This window comes from Syngnathus acus, chromosome 19, assembly GCF_901709675.1.
Source record: "Syngnathus acus chromosome 19, fSynAcu1.2, whole genome shotgun sequence".
Lineage (NCBI taxonomy): Eukaryota > Metazoa > Chordata > Actinopteri > Syngnathiformes > Syngnathidae > Syngnathus > Syngnathus acus.
In genome coordinates this window covers 8,004,890-8,032,856 of record NC_051103.1, presented here as the reverse complement: position 1 = coordinate 8,032,856, position 27,967 = coordinate 8,004,890, and the positions used below count along the sequence as shown (strand labels likewise).

General features: G+C 41.7%; 1 protein-coding gene across 8 annotated transcripts; it reads right to left on the bottom strand.

Moving 5' to 3' along the window:
- Nucleotides 1-12: 12 nt before the first annotated feature.
- Nucleotides 13-14,282, bottom strand: myocd (myocardin). Of its 8 annotated transcripts, XM_037278708.1 has the most exons (14): nt 13,926-14,280; nt 10,106-10,171; nt 7,119-7,265; nt 5,373-5,557; nt 4,859-4,963; nt 4,490-4,794; nt 4,184-4,337; nt 3,576-4,091; nt 2,999-3,475; nt 2,714-2,863; nt 2,402-2,515; nt 1,751-1,808; nt 542-1,085; nt 13-505 (listed from the first exon to the last, which is right to left on the bottom strand). In XM_037278708.1, the coding sequence occupies exons 1-13, from the start codon at nt 13,978-13,980 to the stop codon at nt 577-579; spliced, it is 2,841 nt and encodes a 946-aa protein (XP_037134603.1). In that variant the 5' UTR covers nt 13,981-14,280; the 3' UTR covers nt 13-505; nt 542-576. The 8 variants fall into 8 exon arrangements, with proteins under 8 accessions (XP_037134603.1, XP_037134604.1, XP_037134602.1 ...); XM_037278709.1 differs by having other exon boundaries at nt 13-1,085; nt 2,714-2,860; nt 13,926-14,282; XM_037278707.1 differs by having other exon boundaries at nt 13-1,085.
- Between the last annotated feature and the right edge of the window lie 13,685 nt (nt 14,283-27,967).

Here is a 27,967-nt window from a genome sequence, read left to right as displayed (position 1 = left end):
TTTTTTTTTTTTAACACAAACATAATCCCTAAAACTAGTAGCCTTGGATTAGTATTGTTGTAACGCTTTTGTGTATGATGAATCTTTATGGCCCCTATAATCACTGGCAGAAAGCGGGCACTGTCTTCAGGGTTTTCTCACATTGTTTCTGTTTATCAGTGCTTTCAGAACAATTTCGTTTGTTTTTGGGACCACCTGAAATATCCTCGGCCACCCCACGGCCCCCTCAAGGAAAACATATCCTAGCTCCTAATTAGTTGCTTATCGTATTACCAATTTCTATATCACTTGAAAGAAATGTGGGCAAAGGGAAAACGTACGATTTTTTATACTGATACCAGATCATGTCTTTCTAAAAAATAATTTCCTTAAATAATGAATTGATCTTAATCCCATCCCATAGCGTACACATAAGGTGCATCATGTTAAAGTCTGGTGTTGGTTCAGGATTGGCCTGAATCCAGATTGTTCTTCTGAGTTTGATTACTTTCCTAGCTCATGTTGTAGCTGATTCATGCCATCAGTTACTAAAAGCCGGTGTCTTGCCTTGGGCTTGTCCAACCCAACCGTCTGTGTTCACCAGTGCTCCAGATGAAGGTCCATAGCGGAGTTTAGGTTAATGTCGGAGACATCCAAGAACTCTGCGTTGAAAATGCTTGGCACAATGGGCGCTGGCACGTTGAAGGCGGTGGTTGAGGTCGGTGACGTCAGGTCCAGCCACTCCATGGTCTCCCACGGTGTTTCACTGAAAGCCATACTGACCATCCCCTGCACCTCGGGGATAGCAGACACCTTGTTGAGCGGTGAAAGAGGTGCGTCCAGCAGATCTCGGTTGGCCCCGACCTTCTCCTGTTGGGGATGGTGAGGATGGCGCTGGTGATTGTGGGGACTGCTGTATCCTTCGCTGTCTCTGTTCCCGCCGTCGTCTTCTCGGTGCCCGTCATCCGTGGCCATCTTAACCGAGATGGGCTCCCCTCCCCTGCTCATTGGGCCCAGCAGAGTCTCCAGGTGGTCATAGTGAAGCTGTGTGGGTGAATGGTGGTCGTAGTGGCGGTGGAGCCTTGGGACCAATAGGCTGGGGTACCCTGAGAACACAGTAATGACTTTGGTTACAGAGAACCTCTCCTTCTCTTCTCTGGCATTAGCTGGCATCTCTTGAAGAGAAAGAAGATGAGGTCAGGTTGACGGTTTCCTTATAAATATATCGAGAGATGAATGTATGGTCGGCCATCCTATGGTCATGATGGCGATCTGAAGGAAACTATGACGACGATTTGGCCCGCGACAAAAAAAAGTTTGACACCCCTGATCTAATTGATCGAATGCAAACATGCTAAGTGTTGCTCAGCAGCAGTTCAAGGTGGTGGATTTTCTTTTCCACAAGCAGACCTGTATATTTATTAAGGAATAATAACAAGGGCGGCTTTGCTTAGCAAAGAAATACCTCTCCTGCTTAGCATCAAATAACATATTAAACCAAGTGTGACACAAATCCAAATATTCCAAATAAACAACAATGTTGAGCTATTCTGCAGAATACTAAGACGTGTCTCTTGGTAATGTGGCTCACGTCACTGTCATTCGTAAATACAATAGAATACAATGTAGAACATGAATGCTGATCTGAAAAGTGTGCATTATAACCTTTTTAATATGATTATTTTTAGAGCTTCTTTCGTGGATCCATTAGATTGGGCCAGGCTACGTATCGAATTCTCCTGCAGATGAGTTACTCGAACATTTTTCTTACCTCCACTTTCTATGAGAACATCCAAAAGTTCATCCATCTGTTGACTTCTGGTCAGTTGCTGTAACACATAAATTACTGAATGTAAATAATATTGATTGAGGGATTTCACTTGGAACAGATAAAGCCATTAAGCAGTCTACAGATTAGCAGAACAGTTACTGAAGCATTTCTTGAAAATGTTTGTTGTCAGATGCTCAGGTGGCTTATTTCCTTTGTATTTCATGTGGTACATGTGATCACAGCTTTTTATTTATTGATTTTTGTTTTTCTTTCGACTGTAAGTAGATGCGACTACTCTATTAAAAGATAAATAAATACAGTCTTACTGCATGGTATAGTATTTTTACTAATGACCCTGACCAGCATGTAATTTACAATTTAGTAGAAATGTAGTTCACAATTTTAATCCGTTCAGTGACTTCATTTTTGAATCGAAACAGTTATAATTACTCTTTTATTATGTGTGGTTAAAAATAAATACAGTGTCATATAAAAAGTGCAGAGGATAGAGCAAAAACGAGAAGAAAGATATACAACAGGTGATGGCAGAATGGAAAGAAATGCCAGTTGGCAAAATAATAATAATGCTAATAATAATAAATGAAGGGCCAGCCATGATTTGTAGAATTTGAAGCTTGGATTCAAATTTACCTGCATGACTGCATCCTCATAGCATGGGAGCTGGCTTAAGTCAGATGAATGTGAACTATTGAAGGAGACTTGGCACTTTTGGCCAACATGACGAGGAGGGGGCAAAAATGACATCTACATGAAACAGGTGAGAAGTGACATTAGCTCTGAGGTGGAGCTTACCAAACGGGTCTTTTTACGTCATGAGAAAAAAAAGTTGAAGGAACAATCAATTGGGTCTTTGTAAATGGCGGTTTTATGGTCGCAAAAAAAAAAAAAAAATGTCACGGAACTAAAGGACAAATCTGGGAAATCTATTGAATTGTTCTTTACCTTTGGTTGCATATTTGGGTTGCCAGGCTTGGCTGAGCCGTTGTGATTGAGGCTATAATCCGATGTATTGGAATAAACTCCCTGAAGGCCTCTTTGGTCCGTCGGATAAGAACAGTTGACGGGCTGAGAACCATTCTTATGGGGTACCTGCTGAAGAGAAAGATGCTCAATGTTAAAGACTTATCCAGTCATAACCATCAAGCCACAGCACAGTCTCCTCTAAGGGAACTATTTCAACCTTAATTCACTCATGATTTGAGGTTTGCTCATTATTGTGCATGATACCTGCATAATGCATCCTCTAGTACTGCAGTGGGAAGTAGGATGAGGGCAGCCGTCCCTCCCCATTGAAGGTGTTAGCATGTAAGGGTTGCTCGGGGCCGATGGCTGGGGGCTTCCGGAAGGCTTTCCGACGGGTGAATCTTGCGGTGAGCACTGCGGACTGAGGAAAGCAGTCATGGTGGACGGGCTGCCCGAGTTCATACAATGTGGCCCGCAATCACCCCCCATATTGGGAAGCATGCTATTGCATTGTCCCATGTCCTCCATGCAGTTCCCTGGGGAGCTCTTGATATGTTTGGAAGTTGAGAGCGGACAGCTTGAAGACAAGGACATTGGCTCTTGTTTGATGTTCACTTGGTAGGGATGAAGGCCCATCATTTCTGGAGTTGGATTATGCATGGGTAGATTGTGGGGCTCAGATGGAGTGATGGTGCCATAGCAACGCTTTCTCTTGTGAAGCTGCATCTTTAGCTCCTCAACCTAAGAGCAATGGTACAAGAATCAATATTTGACTGAATGCTGATTTATACCGTACACAGTGATGGGAAGCTTCAACATTGCTTCATGAACCAGTTGTCACCTGTCTTTGTTCCTGGTGTAGCTTCCACGTCAGCTCTTCAATCACCTTTTGTTTTTCTACCAGCATTTTGTCTTTTTCTGCATCCATGCCAGTCATTCCACCCTCTCCTGATCTGGATCCAGCCCCTCCCAGGCCATCATCCATGCCCAGCTGACCTGGGGATGCCTGCACAGCAAACTGTGGTGGAGAGGACATAGGCACATCGCTGAAGCTGTCTGGGAGTGAGCCACTGAGGGACTGCTCAGAGGATGCCGGTGAGATGGGTGGGGTAGAGGAGTTGCTGGGATAAGGGTAATAGCCTCCCTGGGAAAGCGTGCTGGAAGAGGACGGAGACTGGTAAGAAGACATCGAGCCCGTCGGAGTCACGGGGAAGGTCACTGTGGTGATATCGGTGGAGCCCGATGGAGACGAGCCGGTATTGGAATCCTTGAAGGGCCGGAGTCGCTCAATGAGAGCCGTCTTGGTACCTGACACAGGCAATCCACGAATACGAAGATGCTGCCGGAGCTCTGATACCTTGCGAAACAAAAGAACACAACATTTACACGGGTCATTCCCACGAAGAGAATTAGAACCACACAATAATAATAATAAACTCTAGCACTTACTTTAAGGTCATCCAGATTGGCTGGTAGCGGCCCAGGCTTTACCGGGGAGACGTTTTGGTTCGGATATGTGGTGTTGACTGGTGAGGAAGAATTGCCGTCTCCAGTATTGGATTGGCCACTGGGCGTACAAACTGACAGCTGATCACTGGACCTTCTAAAAATCAAACATTTGATTTAATAAGAGCAAGACAGTATCCTGTAATACTTTACGAGTTGCAGTAAATGTAATTAGGCGCTTGCCATTAAATGTCACTTTTGGTTTCAGTGATGTTGTGATTATCACTGTGCTCTTTGCCATGTTCTTACTTGTGCATCTGCGCCTGCGGGTGCGGCTGGTAACTGAAGGCAGGCTGTCGCTGCTGAGCCTGGCCCTGCATCTGCGTGTGCTGTTGAGACTGGGAATTAGTGTGAGCGTGTTTCTGTTGGCTGAGGATCTGCAGCTGCAGGAACAGCTGCTGCTGCTGGAGGAGTCGGGCGTACGCCGAGTCCATAGGTGGAGGCGACTTATCAGCTTTTTGGTCTGGCGGTATATACTGGTGATATTTCAGCTTTTTCACTTTGGGCTTCACGTCTTTGGGTTTCTTATGGCGGTTCTTGTCCGATGTCTTGGACTGTTTTGAAACGTATGCAAAATGTTTGTAAAATAGAAGAACTTGACATTCCTAATGAACCAACCTTGACAATAGCAGGAACTGGAATTGGGGGGCTGGCATGGTTGTTGCAAACTCCAGACAGTCCTTCATCCCGTCTTTGGTCAGACGGCTCTCTGGTCGTGCCCTCCTGTCGGCAAACAAATATAAAATATATCGGGATCAATATTTATTAATATATCATTTTGCGACTTGTGTTTAATCTTGTTTTGTACCTCTGGCATTTTATACTAATTCTGCATGTAAAATACAAATAAACCAAAAATAAAAAACAAACCAGAAAATATCCATCCATCCATCCATCCATCCATCCATCCATCCATCCATCCATCCATCCATCCATCCATCCATCCATCCATCCATCCATCCATCCATCCATCCATCCTCTAGTAGGATGTAGTTTACTCTGACGCCACAGGGTGGGAGACCAGATTAAGATATGACAGACTATAGAACCCGTCAAAGTGGGCACAAACAAGCAGATGGGGATGGAGGCAAAAGCAGTCACATGAATAAATGTTTCCCAAGGTTGCTCGTACCTGCTGTGCGCTGCTTAGTGTAGGTGAGGAAGAGGACGAGGGCATGCTGCCGCCCAGCTCAGACAAAGGGCAGGCTGAACCCTGAGACTCGTCGCTGTGATGCTGCTCGGGAGACAGGCTTTCACTGCTGCTGTCCTCCTCAAAGGCATACGAGTCCTCTTGCTTGGGGAACTTGCCATGGTTTACTGGAAAGATCCAAGATCCATACAATATGATTCAAGGATGCGACTCGTTTGATTTGGTTCAAAACCAAATTTGAGTATGTAGCTACGGAAAAACAAAATACATTTGTAGCTAGATGAAAAAATAGCAAAAGAAAAGTTGGCCCAGATTTTATTCATTGACCCTTTATGAAAATAAAAACGGATCAAATCGAATTGCTTATATGTTTGTATCGTGTGCTCATGGGTGCTAGACGTGCCGCCTTTGACTTGCATGTCTCACTGACACCTGGTGCACACTCAGTCCGGAGGTGTTACGGCGCTCTGCTTAAACACCGACATAGCCACTTCACATTGTGATTGGCTGGCTTGACAAGGGCCCCGGTCCTGATTGGACGAGCTGAGAGTGTCTATCTGAGAAAGCGCAGTGGTGTAGATTGCTGTGTATGTGTGAGGGATAGAAGATTGTCTTTTTGCATCCAAACATGTGACAACCCAGAACAGATCTCTGCTTTCAATCAAGGTAGTGGGCTCATGAAACCCAGTGACCCCCTGCAACACACACCAGCTGAATAGACTTATGTACATGTTGAAACCGCGTCAATCACATTGCATGAAGACACCGAGGTGGCATAACGAAGGAAGCTTTTGGACACTTCCACTGTTCAAGTGGCTGTTTAAGAGTTATGCTGGGTCACATACTTTCCAGAATGACCGCACAGGTTGGGAGAACCGTGCTCATGGTTCAGCTCTTTAAGGTGACTGGTTCATGCTGCAGGCAAGCCGCAGCCTGATCCCGTCAGATCGCTTTGTTGGTGGCTCGCTGGAGCCGCACGTGCCCGTTAAAGCTGATACAAGTGCCAAAACTACCCCCCTCCTCCACACACACACACACACACATATGAGCACAAAACACACACTTTCAAGAAAGCACATGGGCCTAAATACAGCTGTGGCTCATCGCAATAAAGCACTTGTATCCTTCTGCAGCAGTCGTGTAAACCAGTTGACTGCATCTTTCATTTACTGACTGATCAAGGCAAACAGAACCACTAAGCACTATAGTCAAACATGTACACAACATAACAGTGTCAGCAATGATATAAAGGCAGCTCAAAACGTCAAGGGGGATTCCAGTCCAGGTCGGACATTTTGCATCAAGCCAAATCAAGTGCATCCAAGCTGGAATCAAAGAGGAGAGCAGCAGGGTGTTTCAAGAGGGCTCCCCAAACACTTGAACCTCCCTAATAAACAATGATTAAACCTCAAGACAAATACACCAGAACTTGAATCACTGAAAATAAGGATTCCAGATAGTCATAGCTGATCTTCTTGGTATTTTACAATCCATTTTTTCCCCATTGTTTATTTATTTTTTGGTGTATAATATTATAAAAACCGGAGTCATTTTAGTTGGTGCAAAAACACATCAACTCAAGTGCACCCTCGCAGTATGATTAAGTGTGCTCAATTATAATTAGAAAAGCAGCATGCTCTTTCGAATCAGGCATGCTGAGAATGCTAATGTTGAATTGCAGGTGCATTAAATGGTGTGTTAATACACTAATCATCTCTCTGCTGATACCTGTCATGGTGAGGGCAGAGTCTAGCGGAATGATATTCTTTTGGAGCAGCTCCAGGGGCCCTGGCCTGAGAGCCAGTTTCTCATTGAGTTCCTCTGCGAGACGGCCTCGCTTTAACCTCCCCAGTGAGGAGCTGACTGAGGCCGAGTCTGGAGAACACACATCAGGGCCACACCATCAACAACACGGGATACCGTAGACTTTAATATCGGATTGCATTTACTCAGGAAACGTACTCAAATACCTTTGCAGTCAACACACTTTAAGGCTGAATCTGAAATTAGAATGCAATCACTTTCACTAGATAGGAACTGACTCAATTGAACATTTTTTTGTGGGTTAAAAATGCAACCAAAGCTAGTCACTGAGGGACTCCAAGTGTTTTCATATTGTTTTCTACTCTTCCCGTATCTGTCATCTGTCCAACGGCCTCACGCCATGTATAGCAAGAGACTTACTGGACAAATAAACCAACTGGCTGTAATTAAAGGTCTTGCAGCAGGTGAAATTTTCAATCTTTCACAATCTCGCTCCGTTTAAGCTAGTACAAATAATCACATCCCGGGCAAACCTGCTTGGATGAGAAGTGAGGCGAGCACAGCGCACCAAATCATTTGGATGATCTTAGTGTGAGAAAGAGTAACAAAACTTATATGGTCAAACTGAATTTGAGCAAATGAAGGATATTTGTGCTGAACATATCTGATGAAAAATGTATAACATATTTAAAAAAAGCAATCCCGAATTCAAGATGCTATCATATTTGATTAATTTTTGGCTCTCTGATCATGTGTGACCTCAAAAATCAAGCAACTTCACCTTCATGGGATCTGATTTGACTATTGTACACATCAAATTGGATTTTGAAGAAGAAAAAATATGAACTTGTTAAAGTGCACAAATGATCCATCAAAGGGATGAAGTAGTCTTCCTTCAAGAGTAACTTTGAAAAGCCATTTGCTGCCCAGCGTCAAGATGACATCATCGTCTGTTTATAGCCATGGAGTCTGTCCTGCTGTCCCAAACACCTCTCCTGTCTCGAGCCGGCCTGATTTAATGTCACAGAGTTTTAACATTGTTTAAACAATGTAACCAAACTGCCTAAAAACCGGCTCAACAACTGCAAAACTGGCCCACATAGGTAGACTGCAACATGATCCGCTGAGTTTGAAGCTGGCTTACACACTTTCAAACATTCACCAGTCGAATTAAAACACTTGAAAGCCATTGTAATACATATACCTTTTGACTGTATTTGTCAAAGGTAAACACAACACTAAGAGCTCGAACGTATGGTGCATTAGGCAGGAATCGTTCCATCCACAAAGGATTTACACACCAGTCCGAAGGGGTAGATTGGGATGCTTGCTAAATCGAATAAACAGCAGATGTTCCCTCCGTGCCCAGTGCCATGTCCGTCCGTCTACCTGGCCAAAATAATGCTGCCAGGCAAGCACTCTTCTGAAAACTTTCATCACATTGGGTTTAAGGCTGGCGAAAATGAAATGGAATAAACTCATGCCACTTTCCTGTAATCAATAGATAAAAAGCCATTTGTATTTCCGCTCGCTGCCTTATCAGTGACAGCCTCCTGCAACCTGATAGGACAGTGCCGGACGGACTTCTGGATTCTGTTCCCTTGCACACTTACCAACCGTTTATCTGGGGATGGCAAAGATATGGTTCAACAAATCCTTTGCTTGAAGTTCAACCGTCATGTTGAGACACGGGAAAATCATATGGACGCAACAATACAAATCCTACAAAATCGAGATCAGGACAACTGGAAAGAATACATTTGAAGGAGTCCTTTCCACATTTGTAGCTCCTTGGGTTCTTTCATACCAAAGCCAACCGAGTCTTAATTGTGTGTATTTCCAAAGGTCAGCATCAAATTTAGATACAATGAAGATGAAGACTTGGCAATCCCGTCGGGTCTACGTGTCCTCATCATTATGTCTCAGGTGACATTCGAGTATTTAAGTCAATATTTGGCAGGTCTCGTTTGGTGCCGCTCTGTACGGAAATGCAGTGTTGTAAACAGGTAAGGTCGATGCGAATGTGGTCGCATATCAACGTGGGACTGAGTGCGTCCTCCACATGAAAGCATTCCACGGTGGTCATTCAGCCACTTGTCTGCTGACTCACTGGCCGTGCTGTCTCGCTGCAATGGCACCGTTTTTGCATAGTCCAGCTGCTAGTGGAATAAAAATACTATTTATCCACTTTGAATTAGGAAAAATATTTAGTACTGTGAAGATTTTTGGAAGAATTAGTTTCGATATATAAGATGAAAAATTCACAACCTATCCCAGTTATTGTGTTGCTTAAGTATAAGCAGACAAAACAAGCATGCAAAATATAAAGAATCAGCAGCACAATCAAGAATTGTAAGGAGCAACAACCAAAATGAAGTTTCATGCATGCAACGCTGTTGCGGCATGCACAGAATGGCAGAAGCTAGCTGGAAAAACCCTCCAAGATGCTAAATATGGAAGCATTGTATCGTCTTACTGAACTCTATTATACTATTACAAGAAGCCTTTATTTTTATTTTAAAAATCTTAAATTAATCTGAGGCATTCTAAAAAGTTGTTTATGTTTTGGCCCCAAAGACTAATATGGATACACAGGACTTTGATCTTTATTGACCATGTTGAAACATTTGTGGACTTCGATTTTGTTGTTATTTCTTAGCCTTTCTTGGGTTGTGTAGTTGTGTTTTATTTTTTTATGTGTAAGGATGTTTTTTTTACCTTAATTATGAAATAAATTAAAAAAATAAATAAATAAAAATGCTACTCTCCGTAAATATTGGTAATATAAAAAAAAAATATTATATCGGCACACTGATCGGTTTCATCGTCTTCAATGTAAAGACCAAAGAACGATGCAGGGGCCTACCAAGAGTCCATGTCGGGATATTATTTTCAAGAGCGTGTATGTGTGTATGTGTCCGTCTGCAGCTGTGTTGGCGGGTGTTACTCACGAGGCATGATGCCTTGGTCTGCCAGCTGCTCTCGTGTCCTCCTCTGCTGAAGTCTTAACTGTAGCACTGAAGGTGGAGGAGGGAGGGAGGGAGGAAGAGGATGATGACAGTCAGGCAGACAGATAGCCAAGACAAACAGAAGGCAAGAAATAAAGATGTGAAATGAAAGGGACAGTAAAAAAAAGCAGGGGAAATGATATTTGCTTAGCCTTCCATGAATTCAAAGCATGATGCATGTTTATTTTACACTGACACGTTGCTGATGAAATGAACGCTACATTTTCACAATTGATTATTCTTTTGATGATTCCATCGTTTAATCGAATAATCAGGTAAAGTTTCATTTTGCATGATTTTTTTCCCATTTACTATTTATCAACAATGACTTTTTTTTAAATCAATTCTGGTACTGATGCGGTGATTGTTTTCCAAAGTAAAAGCAGATGTTTGCAAATATCGTGTTTTTGATTAAACGCGAAAGAGAAACATGGATGACTACACAAATGAATAAATCATTACTATGAATAGGCTCACATTAGGGAATATCGATAAAGGTCTATAAACGATGACCAGATTACTAAAATAGTTGTTGATGTGTTGAATTTTATCATCGATTAGTTTTCGAAGTAATTTTGACAGAAAATGTGAATTTCACGCAACGTGATGGAATGAACACACGTATGTATTCTGTGCAAACAGGGAGAAAAAAACAAAGCAGCTTGCTCACAAATATTTCTGCGAGCAGGATGTCGGCAGCGATAAACAGTGCTTCTGGCTTTAAACAGATCTGTTGAGCAGTGTGTGGTCCTGAGGGTGTGCGCACACTCCTGCATGTTTCATGTGTGTATGTTGAATTGTACAAGAAGAGTCTATGTGGGAGTAGAAGGTCATAAACATCAAGACTCCCCCATGTCTGTCGGTCGACTTGTGTCGGTCGGTGGCTATCCTTTCTGTCTTTGTTTCCCTCCCTGCTGCTATCTGAAGGTCTTCTGACATCCTGGATGTGACACACAAGTATGAAATGTTCCTCCTTTTCTCCAGACTCTCATTCTTGGGTCATTTTCTCTTTCAGGTGCTTTGCTCCCATTTATATGGATTTGAAGTCAGTCTGTACAACAGGTAAGCGAGCGCGACGCATTTGCAGTAAAGCATCTCTGTTATGTAAGTGGCAGCGCTTAAGCTTCTCCATCTGACATCTGCTTTAGTTTACAGTGACACAAGTCATGACCTGTTAGCCGCATCATAACAGAGAGGATGGAGTTGCGGAATGTGCGATGACCAAAACACGGAACGGAAACGGCCCCCATTGGGGTTTGGTTCTATGTTCTCCAAAAGCAGCACATATTTAGTCGGCGAAAGGGAACAGGTGTTTTCTGTCCCAAAAAGCCTCCGCACCGTCTATGATTTTATTTTAACTCTTCGTCTCAAAGTTAATCATTCTTTGTGAGACACACACCAGCTGCCTCATTGTTATGGAGAGCGCATGAGCCCTTTTTTCTCTTAGCGACATTTGTTTTCCAATGTGGGTGTCCCGGTACACAAACGCAATACCATATTTACAACATTTCAGATTTATTGTGTAAATAAATCGTCTCTTTGCCCGGTCGGGCTGTGGTCAAGTGACGATAATTACATGCGGTGAGATTGTGATTTGAGAAAGGCACAATGTAGGAATGAAAGAAGTTCCACACAAAGTCAATATTGCTAATGAGGCAGGTCGAATTTCCAACATCAATTCCCAGAATTTCCCCTCAAGCAGACAGAAATGTGCTCAGGAGAGATGTACGAGCACAACTGTATACGTTCTCATAAACAGGTATTCCTAAATCGAATGTTACTGTTTATTTTAGAGCAATAGCCGTGAATTCCCATGAATATAAACTCGCCAATCTTATCCCGATGCACGCCGGACAATCTTTGGCAGATTTGTGAAAGGAAGCCTGAGGTAGTATGGAGAAGAGTCAACAGGTCATTGCAGAAAAACCATGGATCGGATTCACTGACATTGACTCAAAGTCAACAGCTGGGTTGTTGTTTTTTTTAGTGATGTTCAGGTCCGCACTTGATCATAATTGAGAAGGAAGCAACTTTTAAAGAGTCCGGATCACTAAAAATACAACTGCGACATGACCATAGAAATATTTGTTATTTGTAAGATCTGCTTTTCTAACTCGGTCGATTTGGCAGTAGGGGACACCCTGTGACATCAGTTGGATTTTTTTTGACACCTTATCAGTCAGCTATTTGACTCGCTAATCAAAGCAACATGAGAAGCAGTCCGTTACGCGCTCGCCCAAAACACTGGACGGTCCGCGGGGAACACTTAAAGTCAGATCTTTATCTTTTAAATTCAACCATGCAGCAACAGTTCCCATGGCTTTGATAATGTGGCTTGTAAAATGATCAGCAAATTGGTAGTCTAAATGCCTCGATAAAATGCCAGCTTCTACCCTGACGAAAAAGCAAAACCAAAAGTGCCTGACCGCAGTTGAATTTACGAGTAGTTTTACCCGACTTACGCACAGTTTTTCAACTCATGAATTCAGCCTTGTCAAGTTTAATCCATTCTGACTGTATCATCAATTCGATCTGGAGTAAGATGACCTTTATAAAGACGTCTGTCTCCACATCTGTGACAAATTAAGGCAGCTAGCTCCTCACACAACCTGAACATCACGTTTGTAGTGAAGCATCCCGCCCGTGTTCCCTTGAGCACGCTGGGTCATTTCCCACCCTGCCAATCTACTCTAAACAGCATAAAAGGAAAAGCCCCATTTAGTCCGCCACTCCTCCAATGCAATTACATTTTTCAGACACATGCTCTTGTTATCTCAGTACGTGCAGCATTAAGTTTCTTTACTTTGAAAAAGAAGAGCTTTGTGGAAACCAAAATGAGCTTCTATCTGTGCCACCATCAGTTTGATTTTCTTCAGGGAGGTGGCAGTGTTGCACACATACGTACGTACGTACGTACGTACGTACTGTACACAAAGTCGAGTGCACAAACACATGCTCAGATCACATCTTGGAAAGTATCCATCCATCTTTGACAAGCTACTGCTTATCTTCATTATTTTTTGTTTATGACACAAAAATCAAACTGCAGTTTTCCCTTCCTGTAAGGAGCTGCCGGCGTGTACGCCGTTTGTTTTTGTTTGTTGGCAAAATATTTTGCGGCCTCAAATGAACGCTTCAAATTTTGGCAAGTCACAATTTAACAATCCAGGAAGTGCTTTTTACACATTGCATTCTGGACATTTTGTTTTCCAGTGAATGATAAATAAATCTTTAAGACAAAATGTAATTTTGATGTTGCTGATTCCAAAAAAAGTTGTAAGTGGCCATTTAAATCAGTACCTCAACAGACCAGGTCCACTCACCCACATACATGCACCATTAGCTTCCAATTCAACCTTATTAAGATAACCTCCAACCTTGCAGCAGTACCCAATCTCCTTTATCAGTATGCACCCAGCCAGAGTGTCAAAGTAACTGGTTTCTCTCAGCGGCTGACGTGCAACAAGTGCACTCGCCACTCTTGAATGTCCCATTTTTCCCCAACTGGAAAACATCCAAGCCACTGAAAGTTCTTTGAGCATCCTTTTACTTTTGACTGCGGGATTATTCCGAGCACCTGTCGCTCGGAGCTAAGGAGCACATCGTGAGTGTCAACACAAGTCGTTCTTGGGGACAGGCAAAGGGCATAATGAGTCCACCGTTGCCTGTAGATGTGTTGACAGGCAAACCACTTGCAAAAGGCACACACGTTGATCTAGAGAATCTCGAAAAGAACAGGTGTGTAAAACCATCAAGTCCTTACCTGATCTAAACTTGCTTCGTATGAGTATGGAGTGTTCAGAGCCCAGAAGAGTCATAATGCTTTAGAGTACAGTTCCAGGGTTCAAAAGTTGCAAGGTACAGTCACGCACACCTGGGCCCGTCTTGGTGTCTTCTGGACCCCGAGACTGAGATGATTCGGAGTAGACTCTGCCTATCTCGTCTACAGACCTTGCAGAAATTTCAAGTGGCCAGTGTTTACAGCAGCCGGCGGATGGATCTCCGAGCGCTCCCCTTCTCTCCCCCGGGGGATTGATGTGGAAGTGTGTGAGTCTTGCTAAGGCTTTGGTCCCATCTAAGCGGAGAGCTCTGAGCTCGGAGTCAGGAGAAGCACACAGAGATATGCCCTGCTCTGGGAGGGGCTAGGCGGCCCGGGGGTTGCGCTAAAGAGGAGCCGGAGGCTGGACGGGGTTTGGCTGATGACTTCTTCCTCCCATGATACCAGTGTAAATATATCTGCCTATCAGCCCTGCTGTGTGTTATTGGAGGGGAGAGCAGAGGGAGAGTCACAGAAAAAGTTCAAGCTTGAGTTTTCCAAAAACTTTTTACACTCTCTATGAATCAGACCTACACACGTATAAATGTACGAGTACATTTAGTGAAAATTATTAGTTCGACCTGTCACAAGTAAACTTCCAGTGTTTGAAACACTTATAGGCAGAAATAATATTTTTAAGACCAGGGGAAAAAATTTGTCTTTGGTGTAGAAGGCAACTTTTCATGCTTCCTCCGATCTTTTCTAGAAGCATCCAGCTGTGATATTACTCTTGAACGCAAAATAGTAGTGGAACAGAACAGAGAGGTTGAATAAAGGCACGTCAAGAGGCCATCGGTTGGAAAATTCATCGTAGCTCTAAATTTGCACTGAATTTGAATAGCTGAAGTTAAGTTTCGTGGCATTGTATAATAAAAGTGGCAGTCTAGTCATTCTCCCAGCAGCTGAGCTACAGGATTATCTTATCAGCAGTTGGATGCAGATGCTCCACTCTGTATTTAACAAGTCCCCCTTTCGCCCAGCTCCTACATACCGGCCAGATATTTGCCCGAGCAGAACTAAGCTGCTTGCCCGCTCCTCTTTAAGCGATCCGTCAACAAGATCCGTCCGTCTGTTGGTCATGCCAAGGCCTTCTCTGAGCTTGTTTATCCATTTGAAGCTGGAATGCAATGTAATACATAAACCACTGACACAAAAACCATTTACAGGAAAGATTGTTTGAGTGATGAAAAAAGACATTGTTGTTCTAGGGGGCTACCAGATTACTCACGTCATGATAACACAACAATATGAATTGATTTTCTAATGAGTGGCGGCATACTGTAGACCAGCCTGTCGATCAATATTTCAAAAGCATCGTGGTTAACAAACTCTCTCCTTTGTAACTGGAGTTTCCATTATTTTGAAATCTTATCCTCATTTGGGAAAAAAAAAAAAAAAAAAGACAAATGTAAATAAAAAAATAATGGTTTAACAATCATTTCAAACCTACGTTTTGAATTGAGATTTAACGATTGAACTTTTTTGCGCATATATTATCATTCAAGCAGGCAAAAAAAGGGGCAAACTTTTTTTTCTTTCTAACGGCTTATTTGGAAACAGGTGAGTCTCAGTCAAAAGACCAACGCCCCGCCCCCTAAAGCTCACTTGTTCACAAACATACATGGGGTGAGGTTCACCACTGTGTGAACAAACAGTATGTACCTTTTCAAGGAATTTAAATTTCATCAAATCCACTCCATAAGATCATCAAAAGATTTAGACAAACTGGGCAAATCTCTGGGCCAAAAACCACCATGGAATGTCTGTGACCTTTGATCCCTCGGACAGCACTGCAATCAAAAACACCAAATGATGTCCACTAGTCATTGGAATTGGGGTATGTACATATTTTTTCATTGATTTGGAGACAAAAATGTATTTCTCGATATGGATTAAACCGATTAATCATTTGGATTTTATAGAGAAAGTCACACTCAGTTTTGACAACATTAGTGTTTTTAATTTACCTAAACCTCCAAGTGTTAGTCTCAAAGCGGATGGCTTAACAACTATTTTTTGGCCCCTTGGGCCACATGTTAAGCTTCACTGCCTCGGGTGATCTTCCTGCAGACCTTTTGTACAAATTCTGTAAAAGACCGCTGGGACACAGCACTAATAAGTCACAGAGCATTGAGAGCTTTGTCCAGCTCACTGCTCTTTACTAGCCGTTTTAATCTCTTCCCGGCATAAACACTGCTTGGCCTTTGTTGCCGAGGAGCATGGACCGGAGCGCCGCAACATGTCATCATTTCGTGGCATAAATAACCCCCTATGCGTTTGCTACGAGCCCGCGCCTTGACGTGTGCCGGAGCGTACGCCAGAGAGCCATGCAATGCTACAAAATTCAAATATTTACACAAAGGCTACTAAGGCTACAAATCTATCGCTGACGCAGACATTTGTCTCCAATTGACTGTGAATGAAAGCACACACACTCCACTCCACTAGTGTACGCACACTAGAGCACTCATGGACATCTTTAATTAGCAGGTGAAAGTGCTTTAAGGGAAGGTCTGTCTGAGGTTTTGACAGTGTACACACAGTGTTTTGGAGAGATTCCTAAAGAGGTCACCCAGCCCTGGCTTAATCCTCCCCTTTAATTGGGCCCTATGTCAACAGACGTGACAAGTCTCATCTGAACCGCCTGGACCGGCCGGTCGAGACAAAGAGAGAGCCAATGATCATCATATGTCAAATAGAGAGATTTAAAGGCACATTTTGAATGGATCGTACATAATAAGTGTGCCTGCTGCTACTAGTTGGATGCAAATGACACATGCCTTTGTATTAGCCAACACACACACACATGCACACGCACACCACAATGTTTATTGGCCATCTGCACAGACATCTAGATCAACTAAATGACATTTTGTGTTTTCTGTGATTTCTTGTGTTTTAGATAACTTGCTCAAACTATGCACAAAAATCATGTCATTAACATCTGGATTCAACACAAGAATTACAAACACAGTTTTGGAATGTCACGTTGTTCCAATCAGTTCCAATGAATTATGAAATACTGGCATGTTTTTTCTTTGCTGATAAGGGGCCCACATGGAAGTTATTCTCAAGCAGCGCTGGCATCTAAGTGTCACTCTGCCAACCAAATCTCGGTAGGCACTCTACTTTTTGATTGGAGCCAGTGTGATACGTAGATGCCTGTAATATGGTCTGAGAGGAAACTGGAAGGCTTAGAAGTTCTTTATCCGTTTATCTTCTTCCTGCCTGCCTGTCTGCTTCCACTTCACACCTTTCACCAGTGACTTGAGAGTGGATTATTGACGGAATGAGGGCTCACAAGCAACAACAACAAAACGGCCTCATTGATTTGGCTAATTGATTTACTGTCCTATGCCTAATTAAAGGGAGTTGAGAGTTGCTTACTGGTTGACGTTGCCTTACATTTGTCATAAATGAGCAGACATGACAGGATCATACCACTGTAGAGCCTGGGAGCAAAAAAAAAAAAAAGACAGTTTCTTAGATCATTGAAAAATTCCTGCCTTTCAGTTGGTGTAATTTTCTTTTCATCATTTGTCATTTTCTTAAGTTTTTGCCAATTTACAAAGCCACGTGACATTGATTGATGGAACTTGTATTTGTCATCAGCGAGCGTGAGCGTGACTCCGTCATTTCTCAGCACTCAATCAGTGTTATCAGAAAAACCGAGGGCTTTTCCCACGATACGAGCTGGCGGTTCCGAAAGAAAAAGATGGGGATGGAGGAATTATGAAGGCAAACAAAATGAAGTACCGTAAAAAAATAGAAAACAGAGGCCAAGGGCATCGCGTGCAAAATAAACCAGCTATATTTTTCTATGAGCTGAGGCAAAGAGGTGGGAAAGCCAGGATAGCATCAGTTTCTCCTCTGTCTTTAAACTGAGCTTCAGAAGAGAGATGTTTCATGAAAAGCCAAACCAAAAGTGATAGAAAACCGAACTAAGGCTTAGCCAGGACTCTCCCCTCCTGTCCCGTCCCCCTTCTTAAATCTTGCTGCTTTCTTTATCTGGGCCGTGGCTCGGTCACCTTCACTTGCATTGGGCGCGAGCGCCGCATGTCTGCCGCCAATTCCAAATGGAATCCACAAACACTGCAAGAGCTCTGTGAGGGAGATAGCTTGTCTCCCATCATGTACATAAACACAGAGCTGGGAGATACTGTTTTATGTTTTTTGCTTGTTTAGTTTTGTTTTTTTTGGTTGCTTTTTGCAATTGACTCAAATGGAGTCTGCAGGCCCTGGCTAGGGGCCACGGCCGAAGGAGGAGCGAGGGTCCGCGTCTGCGAGGCTTCAAGCTCAGAGACGAGCCCCGCATCACCATAGCTTAACTCCTAACACCTGCCTATTACCGAGAGGCTATGTGTCGGCTTTGCGCGGCATTCCTGAATTTTCTCGATCAGAAATTTAATAACTTAAAGTCTACTTTGTTGTTGGTAATGTGTGTACCCGTGACTAACTGGAGCAGATGAAAGGCGCATTTAGTGGAGCAATCGGCTCTCATCTGATTTCGATTATCACGCTTGACGAATTATAAAGAGAAACTAATTAAGTAAAAATTGGTGAAATTGAAATAAAGCGTGTCAATATTAGTTGAAAATATTGGGTTAAACACTATGGATAAAATGAAACATGGTGCGTGTCGGCTTTGAGCTCTTTTTTTAATACGTATAAAAGAGACATCCACCTCATACAATTGACTGAAATGAATTGTCACGCAGTTAAAAAGATTTTCCAAATGTTTTCTTACATACACTCCAGAGACCAATTAAATTAGATTAACATTAAATGTTGAATTTTCTTTTTCAATGTTTTATATTTTCCCTGAATACCATGAATGTGCGAACTGTCTTTGGTAGATAGTTCCGACATATGAGCGAGAGTTCGAATTGAGAGGTTCAACTGTACGTGTTTTGAGACAGTGGGAGGTGTTGCGAGTACTTGTTGAGAACAAGCAACCCCCCCAAGCTGAAATCTCCCTACCCAGAAATGTCTTTGTGGGGTTGACAGTGCTAACCACTTGTCCACAGTGCTGCCAATATAAAGACCCAAATATTTGGCCGTGTTGTGTCACTGACATGGACTGTCAGCCAGCACATACTTTCTTTCAATGATGGTCAAACAGAGCCATGTTGTTGTTGGTATGCCCCTACCTACCCTGTCCTCCCCACAACCCCGCAGGACATATACGCAATGGTATGAGCACACACGTCACTTATGAGATAGATGTAAATTGTCCCAGAAATGGTCATCTGATCTGGGTACAGTATTGGTAGTGGTTGACAGATCGAAAACAGAACCCAGAGGTTGCCAAGGGCTACAGACTGATTCCTGCTATCTGCGGGTCTGGACTCCACTTGACCCTTCAATACCAAAGACTTATTTATAGGACTGAGTCTGTATGTGTGTGTTTCATACGTGCACGTGTGTCACATGTGTTTGCATGCTCACCCGTTACACAGTCGAGGTAGCTTTTGACACCCTGACTATGTTTAATTGTCATCAGATGTTCGAAAGGGGGAAAAACGATGATGTATTGTTTTGCTTTAAGTGCAGTCTGTGTACTTGTTAACCCAAGTGCACCTTCCCAGCCTGCCGTGTTTCTTTATGTTTATATATGAGAGTGAAGCCCCGGCTAATTCGGCTTGGTGGAAAAACAATCGCCTTGACTTCATTGTTGATGGCAATTTTCACATCTCAGCAGTCGACTGGTTAAATCAAACCTTGGGGAGTAGATGCAAAACAAAGCACCAACAGTCACGGATAAATTCACAGGCAATCATTATCCTATTCATTTGGATAATGTACACCGTAGAACTAAAAAAAATACAAAATTCGATAGTATTCGTGCAAAATGAATAGTGGATTTTTACCAGGAACTTGAAGCCCCTGATAAGCTTACTATTTGAAAGTAGATAATGATATATAATCATTACCAAATCAGACAGATGTGGATCTTACAAATAAATAAATCTTAATCATTTTGGAAAGCTCCATTTTAGAATACGTGTAACCATACCAATGAAACTCTAAATTTTGCAATGTGTCAGTCCAGAAAATTCCACACTGAGCTTCTGCCACCTTTTCAGGATCTCCCAAAAGTTATGTCTGACCTTTCTTTGCCGAGTCGTCGGCTTTGCAACACGTATTGCTCTCGTACTCCCTGATTATTACCCTGTGTACGGTCACCGTGTCCAAAATGTTTGGAACAGTGTCTAAAGACTCTGAAATGACAGCGATGGCATCACAAATTATGCTGAATGTCACGCAGTTTAAAACTCACAGTGCTTTCCCATTCATTATTAGCCCAACATTCCTTTCTAGACATGTTCTATTATGGAATAAAAACCTTGAAGTGGTCTGCAAAATCATTATGGCGTTCTCATTGTCAGATAATCTTATGACATACTCAGCTCCGATTCATATTGTGACGAAGGCGATGATGTGTCAGAGGTGTCAATTTCCACACACGCAAATGATGTCACTGGCTGCCTGAGTCATGGAATCGCGCCACCGTTGCAGGCCAAATAACTCAGCGACTCCACACGGGCTAGGAGGACAAGGGGGAGGAGGGACGGAGCATAAACGGCGGCGGGAGAGATTGTGACGACCCCACAGTGTCCTCGACCGCACAGAAATGTACGCGTCGAGATCACGTTTCCACTCGTTCTGTGAAGGCCTCTCAACTTATCACATCCACCCTTGGACCTAAATCACATCTCCCTTAGAAACAATAATATAAGGCTGATACGAACTTTCATAGTGTTTGTTGGTTGGGCCAAAATCTCATGATAAGCTCATTTTAGTAAGTTTATTTTTCAAAAATCTATACTTTTGGTCAGTCTAGCTTTAGTGGTGTTTTACAAATGAAAGAATTTGAAAACGGCTTGCTCTTTTTCACGATGCAATGGTACATAGTTAAAAAGAAGCACAGAAATCCTTACAAGGTGAATTTAAATTCAGTCATTATTGCAACTTGCATTAGAAAAGTACAGAAAATTGTCAGTTGTATTAAATAAATGAAAACAATTACAATGTGTTCAAATGATTTACAGAGGAAGACGCTGCTGTATACGATTGAATTTTTTTAGACCAGTTTGGCCTTGTTGGAATCCTGCTCATCTAGTGATGGGTTTGAATACCTTGTTTGACCTTGTATTTAATGGCTGGATTTGGCTGCTTAGTGGTTGGAAACGTGCTACACGGCGACCCTTATCATTCCTGTCTGTCAGACACAGGAACACTTATGGCCTGTGGGGACGGCTGTCTGAAATTCTCCAAAGGTCTGCTGTTGGCTCCAGACTCTACAGGTCAGAGAGCACGCTGGCCACTAGCTTGCATACCAGCAAGACAGGCCAGTTGTGAAAGGGCTCTTGGTATTTGATGAAAAACTACATTCACATTCATCAATAAAACATACTGATATAGCAAAAGAAATTCTCTTTCATTAAAGTTGGCATACTTTAAATGTACAAAGAACGTGGGAAGGGTGTACATTGCGGAAAAAAGGAGCACCAAAAAAAAAACAGACCTCATAACTCAGAATTGGATCTCATTAGGTTTTATTGATAACATTTTTTTTTCCTTTTTATATTTATATAATTTTTTATTTATGATTTATATTTTTTTTTTATTCATTATTTTTAAGAGTATGTTGGAATCTACGTTGGATATTACCTGGATTTCTGAAGTGTTAATTTCAGGATACTGGAGATATTTTGAGATTGGTTCTACATAAGTAAATAAGATAGTTTGATATCAACTTTACATATAAAACAAACTCATCTGGTCCAATTCTTCTCTTTTTATTCGATGCAAAACATTCTTTCAGCAGGATTTTGCTGTTTATAATTTGATCGAAAAGCCAAGTAGCGCGTGTCTTAGTATCATCGGACAGCCGTCTGTCAAACGAAAGCAAACAGTGGATCAAAAGCCAGATACCTGCTTCTTGGTTTTAATGAAATTTCCAAGGTCTTCTGAAAATGAAGAACAAGGTACATAAACAGAAAATGATCAGACTAGATTGCTGTCCTGGGCGTTAATTGAAGAACATCTTCACTTAAACCCTGATAGCATCGACATCCAATTGGCCGGAGCGTGATGGCAATATAAAAGTTGATATTGTGTTATTTTTGCTGAAGCTGATTCCCATAGCTTCTGGTATGTAGGCACAAACTCTAAAAATATAACCCGTGCTTCCATGTTATACTTGGCCTATGGGATGGACAGCATTTAGGAGATATTTGGAGGCAACATTTCATGGATTCGCGGTTCCCTACTTTAATGAAGAACAAAGAATCCAAAGGTCAGAATCAAAGCACGGTATTTTCTCATGCTGGCTGGGCACAAGAAATTGTGATTGGATGTTTGGATTGTCACATTGTCAGATGTTTATCTTAGATTTGAAATTAGACCAATATCTTATATTTGGAGAAAAAAAAATGATGCTAGAAGAACAATCAAATGACAGAGGTTGACAATCCATGCTATCATCGCACAACACATCACTGTGCTATGTGCTTCTTATTCCATTGTTTGTGTGTGAGTCTTGTATCCCAATGTGTGTGTGTGTGGAATATTTTCTGCATAGCCGTAATGGCAACCAGGTGTCTCCCATTGAAATTTCCATATGGTTCTAACTTTCTCCTACTTTTGACAAATGGGTACCTGGGTAGATCACAAGTAAAGCCGTAAAAATGAATGATTTTTATTCATTAGTGGAACGGCTAGAGAGAGAGAATACAATGGAATGATTTCACCTTGCATGCAACTTTCCGTGCTACATTGTGTACATTGGTGCACGGTTATTAGAAGCAGGGTGTATTGTACTTGGCCCATCATACATATTTCTTTCAAATGTCTACGTTATGGGGGTTATTGGTGCAATAAAAGCAGAGCAGAAAGGCTTTAATGTGATATTTTTATGATCTGTGATTGCAGTTAAAAAAGAATGCTCAACAAAAACAGTGTTGCATTCAGCGTGTTTTGGAGTTGAGTGGCTGTAAATGACGAAAAGGTCAAAAGTTGAACTTCCACGCAAATGATGGAAAGTGTAATGATGGAAAGTCAGTCAGATGTGCTGCTTGGAAGACATGACCTAGTTGTGCTGGGAATGATCTTAACTCAAAATGTTTATTTCTTTGTTTTTGCGTAACTTGAAAGCAGCTTTATGCAATATGAATGAACTAGGGCCTAATGACTGGACACGTGCTTTTCTAGCGATACCATGATATCATTGATTTTTGCTACATGACCTCATAACCAAAAAAAGTTGACTATTTAAGAGAAAAATAATCCAAATGAACAAATTCTAATTTTGCTCAGCCTTGCGTCTAATTCATAGTGTATTAAGTTTCAAGAAAAATATTGGTCCAGACCCTTGTATTTCTGAAAAGGTTCTTCAAATTTTCACTGTTGTTGCTCCAATTTGTCATCCAATATTGGAGGTGAATTTTCATAAATATGTGGCAGCATCAAGCTGAGACTCAAAGAAAGGTCTAGAGGATGACTTTCAGAAGCTTATTCTAAAAATGAGTCTTCTGATAATTACATCATAGGATTATTATAATATATATTATAATATATGTATATTAGTATATATACACATACATATGCAAATACTATATTATACGTATATGTATATTTGATTATTTTTTTCCAATATTTGAGAAGATGGTTTCCCCCCTTTCACATAAAAGGATGTTCCTAAACCCCTGATCAATATCTTGGAATGATCTGTCTGCTCCCGCTTCTCTTTCTGGAATGCGCTTCCAACCTCTGGTCGTGAGCCGGATCAGAGCTGTATATTGTGTTACTGTTTTCATTTCTACCGTGCGGATTTCTCGTCTTGGTCGAAATTCACGGGCCAAAGCTCTTGTATCCACAATACAACACCTGGAAAAAGAAAGTCTTCATTAATCTCTGCAGCCGCTCACAATCTGCGGTTTTAAGAACTCCTGTTTCCAAACCACATGTGAGGCGGCACGGCGGCTGGGCGGCAGAGCCTTTTGTTTTAGAATAACTCTGGGTTATTTTCAGGTCATTGTGGCCGAGTGGTTTCTTAATTGAATTTTAGAAGCGTTTTGTTTAATATGCCGTCGTTAAAGCTCTCCGAATATAGCTCAGTGACCTCATCTTTTCCGGAGCTTTCGGAGAGATAATCCGAGATGGTTTTTATCATTCTGGGCTAAGAGCTGATAAAGAAATAATGCTCACGTCGATCCTTGTTTGTTCTAAATGTTACACTCTACTATTTACTGATACTTCCGAGATTACAGATATGTTTGATTTGCGTGAACTTTAATTTTCCCATCTCCCGCATGTTTGTTGGTGCGTGTTACTGCGTCCACATTATAAATCCGGAAGGCTTTTAATAACCGTGGCTGGTATTTATGGTGACACTCTTTCCTTTAATTGTCCTCATGAAGACCTTTCCAAATAATGAATTCTTTGAATCAGAGCTTCTGGAGTGAGCCCATAATTCCTTCAATATTACATTTGTCCGGGGCATATTAATGACAATCACGCAAAGTTGAATTGTTTCCAAAAACATTCGCTTCTGTAGCTTACAAATCTGCAAATCCCATTTAGAAGAGGAATCATAAAGATAATATTCCCCAAGGTGTGTCACAATATAGAAAGATGCATAAATAGGGTTCACTAAAACACAATGAAATATGAAATTAAATTAACGGTCACTGTATCAAATCTATATTATTGATATTTGATACAAAATATGTCTCACCACAATAATTGTGTCAACTTTAAGTGGTGTGGATTTCAAATTAGCATAAGAAGACCTTCGTTGCTATTTTAAATCAAATGTGATACAAAGTCAGCTCCAATTCCTCCACGGCCGTATAAGCAGTGTGGAAAATAGATGAATGGTCCCATCAGATATAGCTGATTTTATATCCAGGGAGTTTACGTAATGGATACATTCAAACAATCCTCTAAAGTGAAATAAACAGTATGCTGTGTAGGAATGTTTATTTATATCACACTTACTGAAGACAGTAAAAAGTAGAAAGCGACTCTGGGTGGTGTTAGTCACTCAGGGACAGCCAGTTATTTTTTTTATATTTCGTATTGTTGACACACTGGTGGTGTTTTCTCGATAATGACATCATCTTATGAACTTGGCAGGACAAAAGACAGGGGAGGAACACCCAGGAAGATTCATCAACAATAAAGCAAATATAATATTTCATTTCTCGGCTGGGTCTCTTGCAGTCGACAAAAGGGACAAGGCACAGGCCGTGTTCTATGTTTATATATGCTTTATATTTAATTCCACAGAGAAGAGGCAGCAGTAAGTCCACTCATGTCAAACTTGTGTTAATGATGCCATCATGTGGACTACTAAAATGCTTTCGACAAGGGTGGGGCAGGGGAAGGTGCGTTCGATGCCAAGTCGCCAAAGTCAAGTCTCTCCTACGTCGCTTCTGTCTGGAAACTGATTTGAAGAATGAGGGGGATGAAGTGAGCGTTTGAATTTGTGGAGATTCCTGTTTGTGTTCATCTGCCTCTTCAATTAGCATCTCTCCTGCGCTACACATGACATCATGGAAAACTTTGCAGTGCAGAGGGAAACGCGCTGTTGCTTTCGCTATTCCAAGACTCCGCTGGGACTGCATCAGTCTAAAAATAAAGATTGAACTCCAATGGTTTCTCAGATAGTGTCACCTTGGTCTTTTGATGTCCAGGCTTCCATTACTGACAGGTTGATTGGGGCTGTGAATCCTCCCATGGACATTTGAGCATGCATTACTCATCAGATGGCTTCATTATTAACTTCAACCTCATTTGTTTTATCTGGCACATACAATTTATTTTAAAAGAGATGCTTAACTATTTATTTGCTGTGACATTGTATCAAATTCAAACAAAGCACCGTCATTTACCAAAAATAAACTATGCTGATTCAAGTGATGTAGAATAAAATGTTCTGGAAAAGGAAACAATATATGGTCAAAATAGTCAAATCATTGTCATTTAAGTTACTGTCAAGCTTCTAAGTTTGGCACACCATGGACAAGTATATTGGGGAAAAAATGCGAAATTTCCTTGGCGTCCCGTGCAATGTATTGTTAAATCACTGTGTGAATGAGTTGACCTTAAAAGGTCACGAGACCCCGATAAACCGCCGTATTGAAGTCCAAAAATGAATGTTACATCGTTGCGTTCCATTGGATGATTCACAAGAATAATCTTCAATGCGGGAAGTGTGACATCATACATTTGGTGACCACTGGTCACTGACCAGTATCTTGAGCATATAAAGATTAAAATCCCACTATGTTAAAGATACGCTCAAGTCGTAAACACCGTGCTTCAAGTTGCGTGTCCTAATGTCTATTCACTCCTTCTTCTGTGAATCATTAGCGAAAAAGGGGGGATACTATAGCTAGCTCGCATCTCGCCGAGGATGAGACAATCGATAAAAGGACGACTGTTAAGTGGGAACTTGCTATCTCTTCATCTTGAAGTGCCAAGTGTTTTTTTTTTTGGTGTGTGACACAGATCCAGAGCATCATTCCCTCTGGTGTGGCCTCAGATAACATCAGACCATACAAAACCTGGCTCTTTTGAAGACAGCCTTGTTTGTTTTTATACACATTCTGCCCTCAAGCTTTCCATAAGTTGTCCTTTTCCTTCAGATATGGTGGCGTTGAAAACAATCAGATGAAGCAATTGGCGTCATGGCAGTAAATTCGAACAAGATAGATGAGCATCTTTTTGTGTTCTGCTTTGTTTCCCGTGGAGTATCTTCACCTGATCCAGGAGGGGGTTGTCAACATGGTATAAATTGTCAGCGAGGGTCCTATCTCAGGCTGGGTGGGCTTTTAAGCAAAGCCCATCAGTTAAGATTTCATTAAAGCGTTTACTCCTGATGTTGCATGGAGGAGTCTCGGTCTCCTACAGCCTTTTAACGGACTTTGATTTACTGTTTACTGTTGTCTCGTTTCTGAGCTAAACGCACGTTACTGTTAAGCTGGACTCATGTTTATTTTGATGTGCGAACCCTTTTTATTCCTTCAAATGCACTCCATGTAATCTTTGTGTCAAGATATGGACTGAGTGGATTCAGCATTTTCTTCCTAGAACGGGACAGATAGTCACAGAAAACAACCAGTCAGTCCTTTTTTTTTTTTTTTTACTTAAACCCTAAATGTGTCAAATAGATGTCCTGTAGATATTACAAGCTTTCAGGCTTGAACATCAATAAACAGAGCAAATGTTGATTACATCTACAATCAACAATTGTGCTAGTGCTTTCTAACTTAGCCAGGAATGACAAATTAGGTACTTCTACTAGACTTTGGGATCTTATGCTTATTTGATAATGACCGCAAATAATCTATAGTTATATTACAGTAGTGATAATACTGCAACCGCCCCCCCCCCCCCTCTCTTGAACAACATGTTTTTATTACAAAGCCTTAAATACTGTCCATGTATGTGTTACATCGTCCCATTCTATTCTCCAAGCAGATCTTATTAAAGAAAACAAATCTGTATGTTTTTGGTGCCCTAAGGTGCAGGCCCCTCGAGAAGTTTTAGCAAATGAAGTGAAGGCAGGCGGCCTGCATAGAAAACATGTCTGGGACTCACTTCTGGAGTTCATTTTTCATACAAACACTTTGGGGGCTACTGTTGTTTGCCGTTTGTTCAGGAGACAGGAAGGTCCCTTTTTGTGCTGATGGCTGATTCAGGGACGCATGCCAAAGTAAAAAAGTTATTAAAAAATTGACATGTATGCAAGATATGAAAATTCTCAACTCTGTTTTTGTATTCCTCAAACTAAATGTTGGGCTGTCATCCAGTTCCAGATGCTGCAGAGGATCTTTGAAATGCAAACACTCAAATGGATGTTTGCTGTGTCTTTTACACTAGTTTAAACTCAGTTCATAGCAGCCCTCAAGCTGTTCCGGCTGACTTAGTTCTGTGCCTCACACTGTGATGTACACACTCTGTTCTCCATGACTCTC